Raw genomic sequence first — 15,995 nt, 5'->3', positions numbered from 1 at the left:
GTTTTCTTTCTATTAGTCTATTCAATTTCTTAAAAAAACTTTTATCATGATCCATTAAAGAATAAAAATGAAGAACTCTCAATCATATGATGCAGACTTTGGCACTTACCAAGCTTGAATGAGCTCACATATTTCTTTCTTAGAAACTGTTTTTAGTTGACATGAATGGCAGGCAATATCTTCAGAACTAGAAGAAATACTCTCAACCTGCAATGCCAGGATCAGATATAAAACATAGAAAAAAAACGATTACTCATCAATAAAAGAATAGAAATTCATAAGAATTCAGCCACATTAAGAACTGATGTCTGGGCCTTCAATAATTAAGCATAAATGTAGATAATGAAGCCATCAGAAGTGAAATTTTGAGGAAAATAAAAACTAAACAATTAGTACATACAGATAGGAGAAAGAAAACATATAAAATTAATAATAATAATAATAAATAGATAGTTAAAAAGTGTTATTGGGTCATAGCCATAGACAACTCAGAAATTGGAAAAGAAGAATGCAAAATACATATCAATAATGATAATCTTGGCATGTGTCAACCTTAAACATAATGTTCAAATGTAAAGGACAATCTGAAACAATATAGGTCACATTCAGAGATAATTATGTGACAAAGATTAAGAATTTACAAAAATATACAAAAACCCCCCGCAAAGGAACCTGCTGTGAATAAAGAATGCAAACTGATAGAGAATTTCATGCAAATGCAACCACATGTAACCAGGAGACATCCAATAGCAGAAATAATCTTTTGGGGAAAAATTTGGCAAACCAAAAAGTATAAAGATCTTTCTAAAACATAAGGAAGAAACAGATAATCAAAAAAGGTAGAAAAATGTAACAAAACAAAGGGAAAAATCTTCTTTTTTTAACTTGACATTCTAGCAGCATGGAAATATATAGAGAAAGTAAAAACAAGAATAGAGATCTAGGGTGGCAGCCCCTAGTACAGTCAAGAGGCAATACCTTTCGTAGGGTCTCATTGACAACCAATTATGTAGAGGGGTAATTCCCCACAACAGGGTCTAGGGGCAACAAGTTACAATGCCACATTCACAAGCATGCTATATGTAGAAGCTACCTCATCTAAAGAGACTTTAGGCAAGGTATGCAACAAAAACATTTAAGTAAACACACATAGAGATCCCAATAACTGATAGATATCTGGGAGTGGAGACTCCAAGGAGTTTGAGGTGTAGCACCCATCATGGGGGTCCACAAGAAATGCCCCAAAAAGATCAAGGATCAATGTCCTTGAAATGTTCCCTATGACAAATAACAAGGGTCCAAAGACATAAAAAACTGTTAAAGGTCTTAAACACTGGGGACATTGGGAATTTGAAAGTATTGGAGGATATTAAGCTCATCGTAGTGGAGATTTTCTTGAAGCCAATTAACAAATTTAGGGTGAATAGAAATATAGCTTCCATATTTATGGCATGGCTTTTGGAAGCTAAGGAGGACAAACTTTCTACTAAATTCCTAATGCTCGAGTTAGTTAAGGCTCAATGTAAACTTTATATGCAGCTTGTGTTGGATATGGTGTTAGGGGTATCGGGCCTTCATTAAAGTGGAGCTCGTGGTTGAAACTAACATTGCCATACAATGGCCCATGCGAGCAAGTGAGGAGGTGATGAGTGAAATGGATCTGTTGAAAGAGATTGTTGGTGCGTTGTGGCCACTAGAGTAAATTCAAACCCTACTACTGGCTACTGTTTACCATACAGGGTAAACAGATATTTATTGCATTCAGAGACCAGATTATGACACAGAACAAGATAGGACTTTATTCATTTAAGCGGAATGTACAATCACGAGTACAACTATATTGATGATCAATAGTTCAATAGGACGATATACATATATATCCCAAAGGGGCAACTCAACCGTCGCACAACCTTTCAGGTACTAATTAATCTCGTCGGCTTTGTTATACTTTTGTCGATAACATCATTCCCCCTCAAAAAGAAGAGTTGTCTCCGGACAACAAAATGAAGACCACTAAGCACATCAAAATATGACTAGGCAGGAAAGTGCAACTATGCTCGTAACTCGTCCACCTACTGGGTCCTTGTCTTAAGATCTGCCTCAGCCTACCTCTGAATCTCTAAAGCTTTCTTCATCATCTCTACTATATTCCTCAGCTCCACCTCTTTTGCTTCTAACTCCTTATGTAGCCTATTGTTTGCTTGCTTTGCTTCTTCAAGCTAAGATAGGAATTTTGCCTTCTCTGATTCCTTTTCCTGTTGAGTTGCCTCCCACTGGGCAATGAGTGCTATACATTCTGACTCTCAAGATGATTGTTGTGTAGCCAAACTTGCTTCTACTTCCGATAATTGGGTAGCTTTCTCTTCCCAAGCCCTCTCTGTTGCTACCTAATCTGTCTAACTCTTTCCTAGAGCATGGTAGGCATTTTGATACACCTGCACTATCTGTCGAGTGAGGTTCTCCACTCGACTCTCTACTGCTGGCTCTCTCGCAATCCACTCCTGTCACATCTTTGGAGTCTGTTTATTAGGCCACCCTCATGCCTCAAAGCATACTTAAAAGGCAATTGGGCAACCGACTCGCATAAAGGATAGAACATGCTCTAGCTCTTTCACAACTATCTCTAGTGCGCATCTCTATGTAGAAATCACCACTTCACGACCTTGAGTCACCATATCAACTAAGTATGTCTCCACATCTTCCCCCATGTCTATCGATGATCCCAATATGGGCTGCTCCTGTGTGCCCATCGCTATCTCAACTACTTCTAACATCCCCCTGTTAGTGCTCTCTATTGGAGGTGGAGGTGGTAGCTCATTTGTACTCGTGGGGTGACTCACCTCCTCTTGCAGAACTATAGGGTCCACCTCCTAGGACACTTCCCTCATAAGCGAGAGAATACTGGATGGTCACACTACTGGCATGATGTTAAACCTCTAACTCAAATAAGCACTCAATTCTTGTGTTGTTCTTTCCCTACTAGTATCCTCACTAGCTGGCCTGGCCAATAATGCAGCATCTATGGTTACTAAGCGTCTAAACCAACTACGTTCAATCAGACCTGTGGTGCCCTCTGACTCTCAGGTGCCTCCTCTTGCGCAGGTAACTCTGTCACCTCTTCTGGTAAGGTTGTAGGTGGTGATGGATGAGACTCTATCTGTGATGTAACCACTGTCTCCGGAACAACTGTAGGCTCCAGAATCCCTACTGGTACTGGCTAGGCTGCTACTATAATTGAGGTCATGACTATGGGCTGCCTAAACTGTCCACAGCCAAGAATGTGCATACCTACACGAGCCAAATGAGATGTCGCGGAGAGGGCAAGCCGCAGATATAGTAGTGGTGTCACGGTGATAACTTTGACCTCCTTGTCATCCTCCATACTTGTATCTTTAGATAACGTGTCCAACTTGCCGCTATATGTGTTCCCGTATTCTAAGGCTGCATCCTGTCTAAGTCGCTTATGTCCAACCGTGGCCTTTTGCCCGCATGGTGTCTAAATGCTTCCACTGCATAATGGGGGGCTCACTTGGAGCGAGTGGGCCAAGCTTGACCTCCAGCCTGTCAATCGGAATCATTCGTGTTGTAGCATCAACGAACAGTCCAATAGCGCAATGGGGCATATAAAATGTCTTATGTTGCAATGTCATGAATTCATACATGCATTCTACAAGTACTATTGCCAATCATACACCTTCCTATTCATGATTTCATTCATCATCACTAACTGTAGAAAAGAAAAATCTGACACGCAACTCAATACCAAGAGCCTACTCTTAACCAAGTCCATCAGGCAGGGCCACTCTCCCTCTTGAATGTTGGATTTTATCAATCGTCTGCCTTTAGAAGTGTCCATCAACGCTTCTTCTTCTGACTAAGATAGTTTGTCACACACCAGCTCTATAGGCACACCTTGCCTCCCGACTCAATTTCTTGGGTTTGCCATCAATCTTCCTACCTCCCTGTGGATCTACGAGTATACCAAATACCCTTGCGAAGTCTGCTACCCTGAAAGAAATTACCAGGTCCTACCCTAGGTATGAAAATGAGCTTGTTCTGGAAAACTTGTCATAAGTGTCTATCATCATGCATAGTGAAAGATCCCTGATGGATCTCTTCTGCTAATCTACTATAAATTTATATTTTTAAATTTGATTTCCCTATTTATTAAAATTTTCTTGCAGAGCTAGACAGAAGTTGCAGAAGGGTTTGATTGTTTTGTATTTTTGAAGATTTTCAATAAGTAATAATAGAAGAACAATAACATGAACCAGTTCTGAAAATGTATTCCGAATATATTTAAAACAAAATCGCTTCAAGCAGATTTCCCTGAACATACGGCTAATAAGTAACCGGATGAAGATTTATAATCATATCCAAATGAATACAACCAAGGACAAAGCCAACCTGAAGGCGTGAATGAGAAATATGAGCCCAGAAAGAAGTTACGGCCAAATTCCAACTCTTCAAGTGCTGCACATGGGAAAGAATATGGCTGCCCGGTGCAGCCTTACAGCTGCAAAGTGTCCACACATGGATAAAATGTCCAAACCCCAGCTAAAACTCTGACTCAATACTACATTCCCTTGAAGGAACAATGCACAATCTCCAAGATGCTTCTAACTGCTAAGAATCATGACCACTGTTTTGGGGGCTACGTCCCAAACAAGTAAAGCAAGAGGGTTTGGTGTCCCAAATGCTGAAAGCTCAATCAGAGCCCAAAATCCAAATCCAAAATGTAATATGTCAATAATGCCTTCGAACTTTGTCTTCATCTCCTTATAACCCACCAAACTTAGCTCAAACCCTAAAAGTGTCTCCATGTGGCGTTGGGTTATGAAATAATATATTTCTCATTTTTAAAGTGGTCAAGTATCAAGAAAATGACCTTTTTCCCAATAGAAAGAAATTCGTTCACCAAAATGCTTTGAGTCAAAAGAGAAATATTTAGAAAAGTTCAAGACCTTTCCAGCGACCTATTACACCAAGGGATAAGCAATCCAAATGAGGCCAAAAACCCCTTATTACTCCAAAATGGCTATAACTTAGCCTTATTTAATTATTAAACGCTAACTTAGGAAATATTAAAAATATAACCCAAATAGCCACAAAATGCCCAATTGACATCACAAACCATAAAATCATCTTGTCACTTGTCTGTGACTGAAGTTGGAAATCAAGAATCCATCGGCAATCTCATCCCTAAAATCTAAGGATGCTCCTAAAATTTAGGAAACAAGCCCTATCCTTCTGAAACTGAACCCAAAGAGTAATCTCATGGAGACCCAACCTTGGGCAAGATCATACCTCCTAAAAAGTAGGAACTGCCTCCTAAAAACAAGGAACGTCTCCCAACTGATCAATAACTACCAGAACATCAAGTCCCCAATACTGAATAACCATACTGGGTCTCTATCCAACCCTGTCAGCCTATAAGACCCCATAATAAGCTGACTCACATGTCTCTGCTAAACTGAGCTAAAAGAGGGGACATGACACGTAGAAAGCCCTCATACTCTCGAATGTAGGAGACCGGCATTCGGATTGCCCATTCCACCTGTGCCTTTCTTATATTATTTTTTACCGCGTGATCATTGAGGGTATCTTGCCATCATTTCCTGCACTCCAACCCATGCAGACCTTCAAATGGTACGTTCTGAGGCATGAGATGCACTGTTGCAGCTGTCTGCGCTTGTTGTTTGCCCTTCCTTTTGCTCGAGATTGTGCCTCCTGCAACACATACACCTGAGGGTAATGTCTTCACATTCTTATTCATCCTCTTACTAGTGGCCGAATCTTCTTCCAATTTATTTTTCCAAGCTCTCTTCCTAGCCGACTCCATAACTGTCTCCACTTTCATTTTTTTCTTTGCAAGAAAACGGTTAGGCTTTTTGCTTAAAAATAGCTCCTCACAACTCCTTCATACAACTCCTTTATTTCTTATTGCTCCTTCCCAACAAATTTGTATTGTGTAGTTCAATGGCATGTAACAGCTCCTTATACGTTTGTATTTTCTTTTCAACCTTCACTCATATGGTCGTACAATGTCCCATTGTTGTATATCTTGTTATACTTGTAAGTGTCTCCCAAATTCTATACGGTGTGTATTCCCTTGTGGCCGTACGACTACTTTCCTATGGTGTTCTCAATACTGTACGATCTCACCAATCCATGCCAACCCACACGTACGGTGTTTTCTCTTGCGTTGGCATGTGCTTATACCACACGGCGGCCCGTGTTGCTTGTCTTAATGTCGTACAGCCATACGACAGGTGTTTTCCCTCACTGTGTACTTAAGGTTGCATGGTGTCTTCTTTCTTCATGTGGTTATATACCAAGGCCGTACGGTGGCTTCCTTGCTCCCAAGTCCATGCGGTGTTGCCTCCTATCTTGATTTGGCCATATGGTACAATCATGTTTTCCCGCTCTATGTCTTGGTTGTAATGTGGTTTTTGCTTATCCTTTGTTGTTGTACAATGTGCCTTCTTAGCCTTGCGGTGTCCGTTTCCGAAAGATGGGATGGGAATGCCAATCCTCTAACTCTTTATATTGCTTACGTCTCATTCTTAAGATACTTTCGTCTAATGTGATGATTTAATAATACATATTTAACCTTTGCTCTCCCTATGCCTATATATCCTACTATATTATCTGTTATATTCCACTTTTTCTTCTACGCCCATCTGCCCTTTTCTTATTCTCTCCATATTTTTATTATTAACTATTTATTTATCTATTTAGTATTATTATTTATTTATTATAATTATTATTAAATATTCACATTCTCCCTAAATCATTTGTCCGGGTATCATCACCTTCCCAGGCTTCATTCCTCTGATGATAAATTTTTTACTATGAACCATTTATTGGGTCGACTACTTCTCCTCCAACGTCCACAACTTGAGCTCTTCGTTATCGCCAACTTCATGGATCTTATATGACCCAACCCACTTCACCTTGAATTTACCAGGTTTGATCTCATTGCACCCATTATATTTCAATACTAGTTGGTCTAGCATGAATTTGTTTTGTTTCAAATGTTTGTCGTGCCAAACCTTGCGCCTAAGCTATGAAATCTTTGTGCCCATTATGCTTGTAGTCTTTGTTTGTCAAGCTTATTTAGGTTGTATAGCCTCTCCTTGAGACTCTCCATGTCTCCCAACTTGTTCTCAATTGCTATTCAAAAGCTTGGTACCATAAACTATACTAGTACCATGACCTGCTGACCATACATTAACTGGAATGGGGTGTGTCCCATGGGGACTTTGTAGGAGGTATGGTATGCCCATAATGTTGATGGCAACTTCTCTTCCCAATCTTCGCCTTCAACACCGCAAGATTTATAAATCACTGTAACTAAGATTTTGTTTGTTGATTTTGCCTACCCATTTGCTCTCGGGTAGTACGGGCTCGAAAGGGAATGATAGATTTTAAATTCTGTCATGAGCAGTCTAATGAAATGGTTGACAAAGTGCCTCAGTCGCTTGTCAGCCGGGCTGGGATGTCATACCTTGTAATGATTTGTTCATAAATTAATTTTGCCATCCTCAGTGCAGAGTTGTTTGGTAAGGCTCGTGCCTCTACCCACTTTGTGAGGTACTCCGTTGCTATGACAATGTATTGACATCTACGAGCTCTGCTCACCTTCAGTGGTCCAACAAAGTCCAGACCCCACCGTTTGAAAAGTTCCTATGCTTGCGGAGGGTTCAAGGGCATAAAATCCCTCTTTAGTGACTTCCTGACTCTCTGACATGTATCACATCCAACAACCCACTCTGACGTCGTTGTGCACAGTAGGCTGCCATAGCCCTACAAGAAGCATCTTCCACACAGTTGTGTCTGGTCCCATATGCCTACCTGTTGGACCTTTGTGTGCCTCTTTTAATACTCTCGGTATTTCATCCTCAAGAACGCATCGCTGCAAGATTTGGTCAGGTCTCATTTTGTATAGTAACCCGTTAATCAACTGAAATGTTCGACTTCTCGGTATGAGTTTCCTTCTCTCGTTTGGTTGCATTTCTCTTAAGAACTGACCCATTGAAAGGTACTCTCCGATACTTGGGTACCAACATGGAAGTACAACGATTTGAAACAAATGTGCATCCGGAAAGTCATCATTGTCTCCCTCAAATGGTTCCCTTGACTTCATTATAGAAAGGTGATCTACACTCACGTGGCTTTTTCCAGGATGTAAAACAATCTTAAACGTGAACTCTTATAGGAGAAGTAACCATCTACTTATCCATCCTTGAATGATTGGTTTATTCACCAAATATAGCAACGCCTGATGGTCTACGTAAAACACAAACGGGTTTGCCAATAAGTAGTGCCTGAACTTCTATACAACATACACCATTCCGAGAGCTTCCCTCTCGGTCGTGCTATAGTTCTTTTCTACTTTTGACACGAGTCTACTTGCAAAGTAAACCGGGTGGTCTAATCCATGATCACTTATCTAAGGGAGTGTTGCTCCAATTGTGAAATTTGATGCATCAACATGTATGTGGTACTCCTTGTCCCAGTTTGGGTAAGCCGAGATAGGTGTTGTGACGAATCGTGTTTTCAGCTCCTGAAAAGCTTCATCCTGTTTTGCTTCCCACTTGTAGGGTTCCCCTTGCAAATCAGTCTATCAAGAGGGTAAGACACTTTGGCAAAAACTTTAATGAACCTCCTGTAGTACCCGATGTGTCCCAGGAATGATTTCACTTCAATCACGTCCATCGAAGGTGGCATCTCCAATATTACTCAAACCTTATCCGGGTCTGTCTTCAAGCCTGCCTTACACACGATGTCTCCCAATAGTTTTCCTTGGGGCACCATGAATCTACACTTCTTAGGATTTAGTGCTAGTCGTGCACGTCTACAACTCTCCATACACTCCTTGAGTGTGGTCAGGTATTTTGTCCTCTATGCTGAAAACCAAACAATCGTCCAAGAAAGCCTTCAAGTTACCTACTGACATCTTGTCAAAGATGTGCAGGATGAGATCCTTTGAAATGTTGTCGGGGCATTGCACAGACCGAACGACATCCGGTTGTAGTTGTAAACTCCATCTTCCACTACAAAGATTGTTTTCAACTTGTCCTCCTCGGCGATGGATATTTGATTGTAGCCAAAGAATCCATCCATAAACGAGTATATTTCATGCCCGACAACTTCCTCCAAAACACTATCAGTGAATGGTATTGGGAATGGATACTTAATTGTTACTACATTCAAACAATGAAAATTCACGCATATTCTTATTTGAGTGGTATCCTTTTATAGTGAGATTACAATTGGAGACACCCACTCACTTGTTTGTACTCGAAAGATAATCCCTGCATCAAGCATTCGGTTAATCTCATCCTCGACCCATGCAACGTAGTTTTTATTCATCCAGTATGGTCGCTTCCATACGGGCAATGCTCCTTGTATCAGTGAGATCCGGTGGACACACAATTCTAGTGGCACTCCCTTTAGGTCTTTGTACATCCATGCAAAAACATCCTTGTATTCCATGAATATTTTGAATGTTGTCAATTTCCATACAGGATTCGAGTCATCTCCCACAAAAATGTTTTTTGGGTTGGCATCATCCCCTAATTTCACAGTCTTCACCGTAGGTTCTTCATATTTAATGGGTTTCTCTTCGCTGAATGTGTCCGCAGGTGTTTCATCTATCGATGCGTTTCCTTCCTTGAATTCTCTGTATTTTGTCAGAAACTCATTCTTTTCATCCTCCTTATTTTCTTCTTCCACCCCTAACATGTGACAACTTGGGAAGAGTTCATAGTCCTCCATTTGTCAATGGAGTAGGCAATTCAATGAGTTTAAGTAGTCGTCGTTGGATCCTCCTCCTAGTTTCAGAATTCCTTCTTCATTGGGTTCCATCCTTTTCTTTCCTTTGTCGTCTCCTTCGCTTTCAGAGTTTGACGAGGACGCTATGTCTTCTCCCACCATTTGGTGTGTACGTCAATTATGAACCTACGACCCCCTCTTTCCATCGAAAGAGTGTTCCTTTTCCAGTCATGTTTTACCTTTTCCTGTACAAGCCATTCCCTTCTGAGGATGGCGTCATAACCCTTCCTTTTTAGCGGAAAGACCACAAAGTCGAGTAGAAAGGATTGTGTCCCAATTGCTATAGTCTACGCCATTACAGCCCCAAGGGGTTTGATTCCATGTTGGTCGATGCTAAGCAATTGGAATGTAGGCGGCCATAGGGTCAGTTGTCCTAACTTCTTCCATGTTTCCTCCAGTAATACATTTATGCCAGACTCATTGTCCATAATGGTATCCATCAAGCTGGTTTCGAGAATACTCATCTCTACCACAATCGGGTGTCAACCAGTGTTCAATGCAAATAACATTAGGTCTTTCATGAGGGCTTCACTTACACCGTGTGTATTCTTCCTTGGCTCATTCATCTTTGGGGATGGTGTCATAGGAACCTCAACATGCATTACCTATCGTATAATGTTTTGTTCTACCTGGGTCCTCCTTGAGGTACCCGCAATCCCATTCATTTGCATTCTTTCGACCATCGTCTCCTTTTCCATTTCTATTTTTGCTTGGTGCATCCTTCTCATCTCCTCTTCAAGATCTAGATATGTCGCCTTTTAAGCTTGTATGTAGGTGATTATTAATACTTCTTCCTTGCTTCTTTCTATAATCAATAGGTTCACCCCGGGCTTGGGTTATTTCAAGTCTTCGTGGTCTCCATGGCCACACCATCTGCACAATAGCTGCGGTGTTCCCTTCGTGGTACAATCTCTTGGGAAGTAGCCTCATAGATTGCATGTGTGGCATTGTATCATTGACCGTCCAATTGGATCATATTGTATCTGGCTGCAACCCCCTTATTGTTGTTATTGTTGCCGCCTCCTCTTCCACGCCGGTTGTTGTTTCAATACCCTCCTGAAGTTGCCATGTCATTGCTTGTATTTGTTCTAGCAACTCCCGAAGTAGACACTACTTGCATCAGTAGCACTTGCTGGTGACCTTTTGTTTTCATATTGAACGGACATTCTCTAGTGGAATGTTTGGCAATTTGGTAGATATCGCAAAACTAGTTCTTGGGGCAAGTGCCCTTTGTATGGCCTTCCTCCTTGCAGCTCGTACACCATAGTTCCCCATCTATTTTTTTCTTCCTGATTTTTAATTCTTTCATCATACGCAGCATATCTTTTTGTAATGCTCAAATCTTTTTATTCGATTCTTCATCACTGCTTTCGGAGGATGAGTCTTCCGAGTCAAAAGATCTTTTTCCCTATTTTGTGTTCACTTTCTAAATCCATTGCCCAATTATATGCATCAATGTACAATGTCGGAGGTACTATTTTCATCTTTTTCAGAAGTGTTGGTCCTAGCCCTTTGACAAACAATCGTTTCTTCAACCCATCAACTGGTGGGCTTTCCATCTTTCCCACCAACTCTTTCAATCTCCTTGCGTATCTGTGGACTGTCTTATTCTTCCCTTGCTTTGTATTGTAGATTTCCGCTACAATCTCATTGTCATCCCTTAGTAGTTAGAATTCTGCTGTAAATTCTTTCTTCAGTTCCGCTCATGTGACCACCTTCGTTTGGTCAATGTTTGAAAACCAATCGATTGCTACGCCTCTTAGGGTAGTTGGAAATAGACGGATCCAGTCATCCTCGTCCATTACACCATTTGCAGTCCATATCATTTCACACGTTTTACAATGTCAAATTGGGTCGATCGTCTTGTCACCAGTAAATTTAGGCAGTTTCTCCTTCCGCCTTGTCATCGTTAGCTTCTAATTTATTCCGCTCGACTTTTGTGCTTGTTGCACACCTCTATTGTTCTGCACATGCATGTTGTTCTGCGTATCTACGTTCTACACAACCGCGTTACTTTATACAACTGCGTTGGTCTGTACCGGTGTGATGAGTTATTCTAACAACCAAGTTGTACGATTATCAAATTATATCCATTCATCTGGTGTGTCGAGGAAGAAGAGTTCACCCCACGCTCATGCTCCTTCGGCACTTCGAGTTGTGTTGGTTCCTTCTCTTCTGTCCGAATTCTTTACCCTTGGCATATACAACTCTGAGAATTCCTCCCTCGGTTCTTCAATCAACCTCAATCTTTGGAATTCTTCCCTTGTCTCTTCTATCAGCTCCTCTCATGGACGGTTAGGCGAATGTACTCTGTCGGTCAGTGCTCCCGTAGCACCAAGGTCACCTTCAATGATGCCCCCTCAGTACCCATCAGCGAGCTGTTGAAGTCTATACCTTCATTCTGCTTGTTGTGTGTGAATTAATGCTTCATGTGTTGTGAGTACATCATTTTCTTTTCTTTTATTTCGATCCTTATTAAATAAATTCGGCATCAATCTTCAAAATACATCTTTGATACCAAGTTCGATAGGCAACGGCGCCAAATGTTTATCGTAGAGGGTAAACGGATATTTATTGCATTGGGAGACCAGATTATGACGTAGAACAAGATAGTACTTTATTCATATAAGCAGAGTGTGCAATTACGAGTACAACTATATTGATGAACCATAGTTCAATATGACGATATACATATATAACCCCCGAAGGGGCAACTCAACCATTGCACAACCTTTCGGGTACTAACTAATCCCATTGGCTTTGTTATACTTTTGCCGATAACAGTTATGGCATTAAAGGAGCATAAGGCAAAGGAGCTAGAGATGGATAACAAGGTTGGTCTAAGTCACTAGTAAGATTAGGTTGGTGGTGGGGTAGCAAATCTTGTTTTGTTGAACCCCACTTTGTATGTTTTTGTCTTCCATTCATGAGGAAACCTTTGTAACTCAGTGCAACCCCCTTAGCGCCACATTTATATATCAAAAAAAAATCAAATAATTATAATTAAAAATATATATTTATAATAATAATTAATTAAATATATAATGTATCAAATAAAAATATATATTAATAAAAATTTAATATTATAATACTATATAAATATGATTCATTAAATGGGATGTGCTCAAAATTTAGAGACAAAACCCAAGTTTGCCACATGAAAACCCCACTAAAATCTTTTAAAAAGCCAATCGAAATGCATTAAAAAAAATTGGATTTTTTAGGTGGAGAAATTTTCCTAGTTCACTACACAAAAGAATCAACTAAGATCTAAGAAAAAGCCCATTGAAATGCACTAAGAAATGTTGGAATGATGTGCAACTATTATTGCACTAGAAAGAACCCTAAAATTGTTTTTAAAATAACCAAAAATCGGGATAAAACTAATCAGAATCATGACTTATCATATTTTTCTTTCTCCTTTCCATTTTTACTAATTGCTTCATAGTCCAAGCACTCACAATTGTGAAAAGCTATCATTCAGATCAAATATAATATGACGAAATCAGGTTGATTGATTTCATAGAATAATATTTACTAATTGTACAAGAAGCTTGAGGTTTCATTTAATATTTAATAAAATACATTATTCAAAGTCTTTACTTGGTTTTAAATGTAATGGTTCCTAAAACCACAGATTGGAAATCTAAGAGCTTACTAATTCTCCAACGGGATTCCACAATCAATTCTGGCCAACGAACAGGAATAATTTTAATTCCCTCGCACTGTAGGCTTCACTACACCTAGGTAGGTAAACCTTCACTTCGAACATGATCACCTAGCTCAAAACTTTTATATAGCGAATTTAGACTTGCTGAGTTCTTTGGCTGGCAAGGTCCTTGAACTCGATCAAAATAAAATTGAATGAATGACTGAATGTTTTATATAGAATTTAACAATTGGGTTGATGCTTGCAAGAAAAAAATATGTAGATGTATAACTTCAACTATAAATCCAAATAATTGAACTTCAATAATTTAAAAGACCAGTGCCTTTTCTTATTCGGGTAATAGAGTCGACTAGAATAAAGATTATTACTTACAACTCTATGAGACTATTTCATCAAAAATATCATCAATTACTCCTGACCTTTGCAATAGATAATTTTTTAGAAGCAATTCTATGTTAGCCAAAAGGAATTTAACTTCTTAGGTAGGAAGCCCGATTAGCTAGAGACGTACAAACTTTATACGTTTCACATTATTCCCTATTTGTTGAACACGGAATGCAGAAAATACCCAATGCAAAAATAAAGCATTATGAGAACAATTCAATAATTTATTTATTGGTCATAAAGGACAAATCCACATTCTAATTGCAATCTCTTTGCCTCCAATAAAAATAAACATAAAAAAGGCCTTTTATTTTATTATTAAAATAAAATATTTGAATTTACATGACAAGGCATCTTTTATAATTTGCAACCCTCCTTACAAAGCCTTTTTATTATTTCTCCTTGTATTTTCTCTGATTATGTCTTGTTCCTCCCTTATGTTCTTATTTATATCTTCTAATATAAAAGAATATGACTTTTCAAAGTCAAAGGTCATATCTTTCCCTTTTTAAACAAATTAAACAACATTTATAATCGTGCTTGTGTTTTCCAATCAAATTAAAATAATATGACTTGTCTTAGGGCTTTTATAGGGCTTCCTCAAATAAACTGACACATTTTATCAATACTTCATAATTTCTTCTATCTGCATCATATGACGGATTTTGACCATGTTTATCTTTGTCATATATAAGGATTTGGTGAATGTCTTTGTGTCCCGTAAAGGCTAATCTTGCTCTCATTGCATTTACCACTAACCAGTGGCCATTACGATGTTGTCAAGATGGAAAGGCAAGTTGGGCGTGATTTTAATAACAATATACTTCCTCACACCTGTGGCTTCCTGACTTCTCTATGATTTTTGCTTTGTCCATGGCGTGCGATAATAGATGTTCCTCATGTTGTAAAACATCAAGGCTTTGGTTCTTTGAATCTCAATCCGTGATTGTAGTTCAAACTTCTAATAATGTCGTCTTTGCATGCTCATGTAATACTTTGACATCCACCGTATATGTATATTCAATCCTCTGCTAACGCCGCATATCCCAATCATTATTGTTAGCCATCGCTTCTTATTAATCTCCATCATTTCCTTCCGCTAAGTCTAAGTTTGGTGCAGATATTGTAACGTCCTTGCAAGCTCTTCACATATGATGTGCAGACTTTTCTTATCATAGCCTTTAGTGGTATCTTAACAGTGTAACAAATGAATTTTCTTAACTAAAAAGATTGAGCTACATTTTGAATTAAGAACAGATATGAAAACAATACTTCAACCAATTTACCGAAGTGAACATCTTTAATTCCATTTCATGTGAAATTAACTGAATTAACATTCAACTAAAATAACAACCAACTAAAATAATTGATTTCTATCATAATTACAAAAAGAACTTAAAACATTATATGATTAATTCTATGATATTCGATATTCACAAGAGAAAGTAAATGTATAGTACAGGATGGTAGAATGTCATGTCCCGAAATTTTGATGTAATTTTTTTAATTTAATTAATTAATTAACTGGTCCCAGAATTTAAATAATATAAGGACCTTTAATTAGTTAATTTAATTAATTAATATGTGGCCCAAGATAATATTTGTATGTGTGGTTCCGACTGATTTAGTATATCTCAGACCCATTTTTATATTAGTGTTTGTTGGTAAGTGTTGCCGTCGGCTATCTTTGTACACCCTCAGAAACGTTTTCCCCGACGGGCATTTAAGCATGGGTTGTATGTAGTCGTAGGTATGCAATTTGGATTATTTTCTCTGTACTACGAATTGCTGTTGGGATTCTCTATTCGCCATTTTGGAAGTGAAAGATCTTCCCTATTTGGTCATCTTGGTTTTGGTGGGAATCAACCCTCACCCTATTTCGTTGCCTATAATACTTCGCTCGAATCTGGCAAGTCAGTGCATCATTTTACGGCATATATTAATGAAAGTTTCCTATGTTCCAATCTCTATTCTTGCTGGTTTGTTTCAATATTGTACTGGCATTGTTGGTATCTCTAGCAAATACAATCACTTGTACGGATGTATCTGAGTACGACCTGAATATTTGGCTAAACAAATCCATTCATCCCTCACGGCATTA

At 39.0% G+C, this 15,995-nt stretch overlaps 1 protein-coding gene across 2 annotated transcripts in view; it reads right to left on the bottom strand.

Moving 5' to 3' along the window:
- The window catches only part of LOC149548155 (uncharacterized), a 202,648-nt gene that overhangs the window by 88,316 nt on the left and 98,337 nt on the right, over positions 1-15,995 (bottom strand). For both annotated transcript variants that reach the window (XM_089792184.1, XM_089792183.1), the window contains one exon: positions 110-207. In XM_089792184.1, coding sequence (XP_089648310.1) covers positions 110-207 — 98 coding nt within the window. The remainder of the gene's footprint in view (positions 1-109; positions 208-15,995) is intronic.

This window comes from Cupressus sempervirens, chromosome 7 (genome assembly GCF_028749045.1).
Source record: "Cupressus sempervirens isolate cs-2001-9-10 chromosome 7, ASM2874904v1, whole genome shotgun sequence".
In the NCBI taxonomy this organism is placed as follows: domain Eukaryota; kingdom Viridiplantae; phylum Streptophyta; class Pinopsida; order Cupressales; family Cupressaceae; genus Cupressus; species Cupressus sempervirens.
Note: the sequence above shows the minus strand (reverse complement) of the source record. Positions and strands in the feature narration are given on the sequence as shown.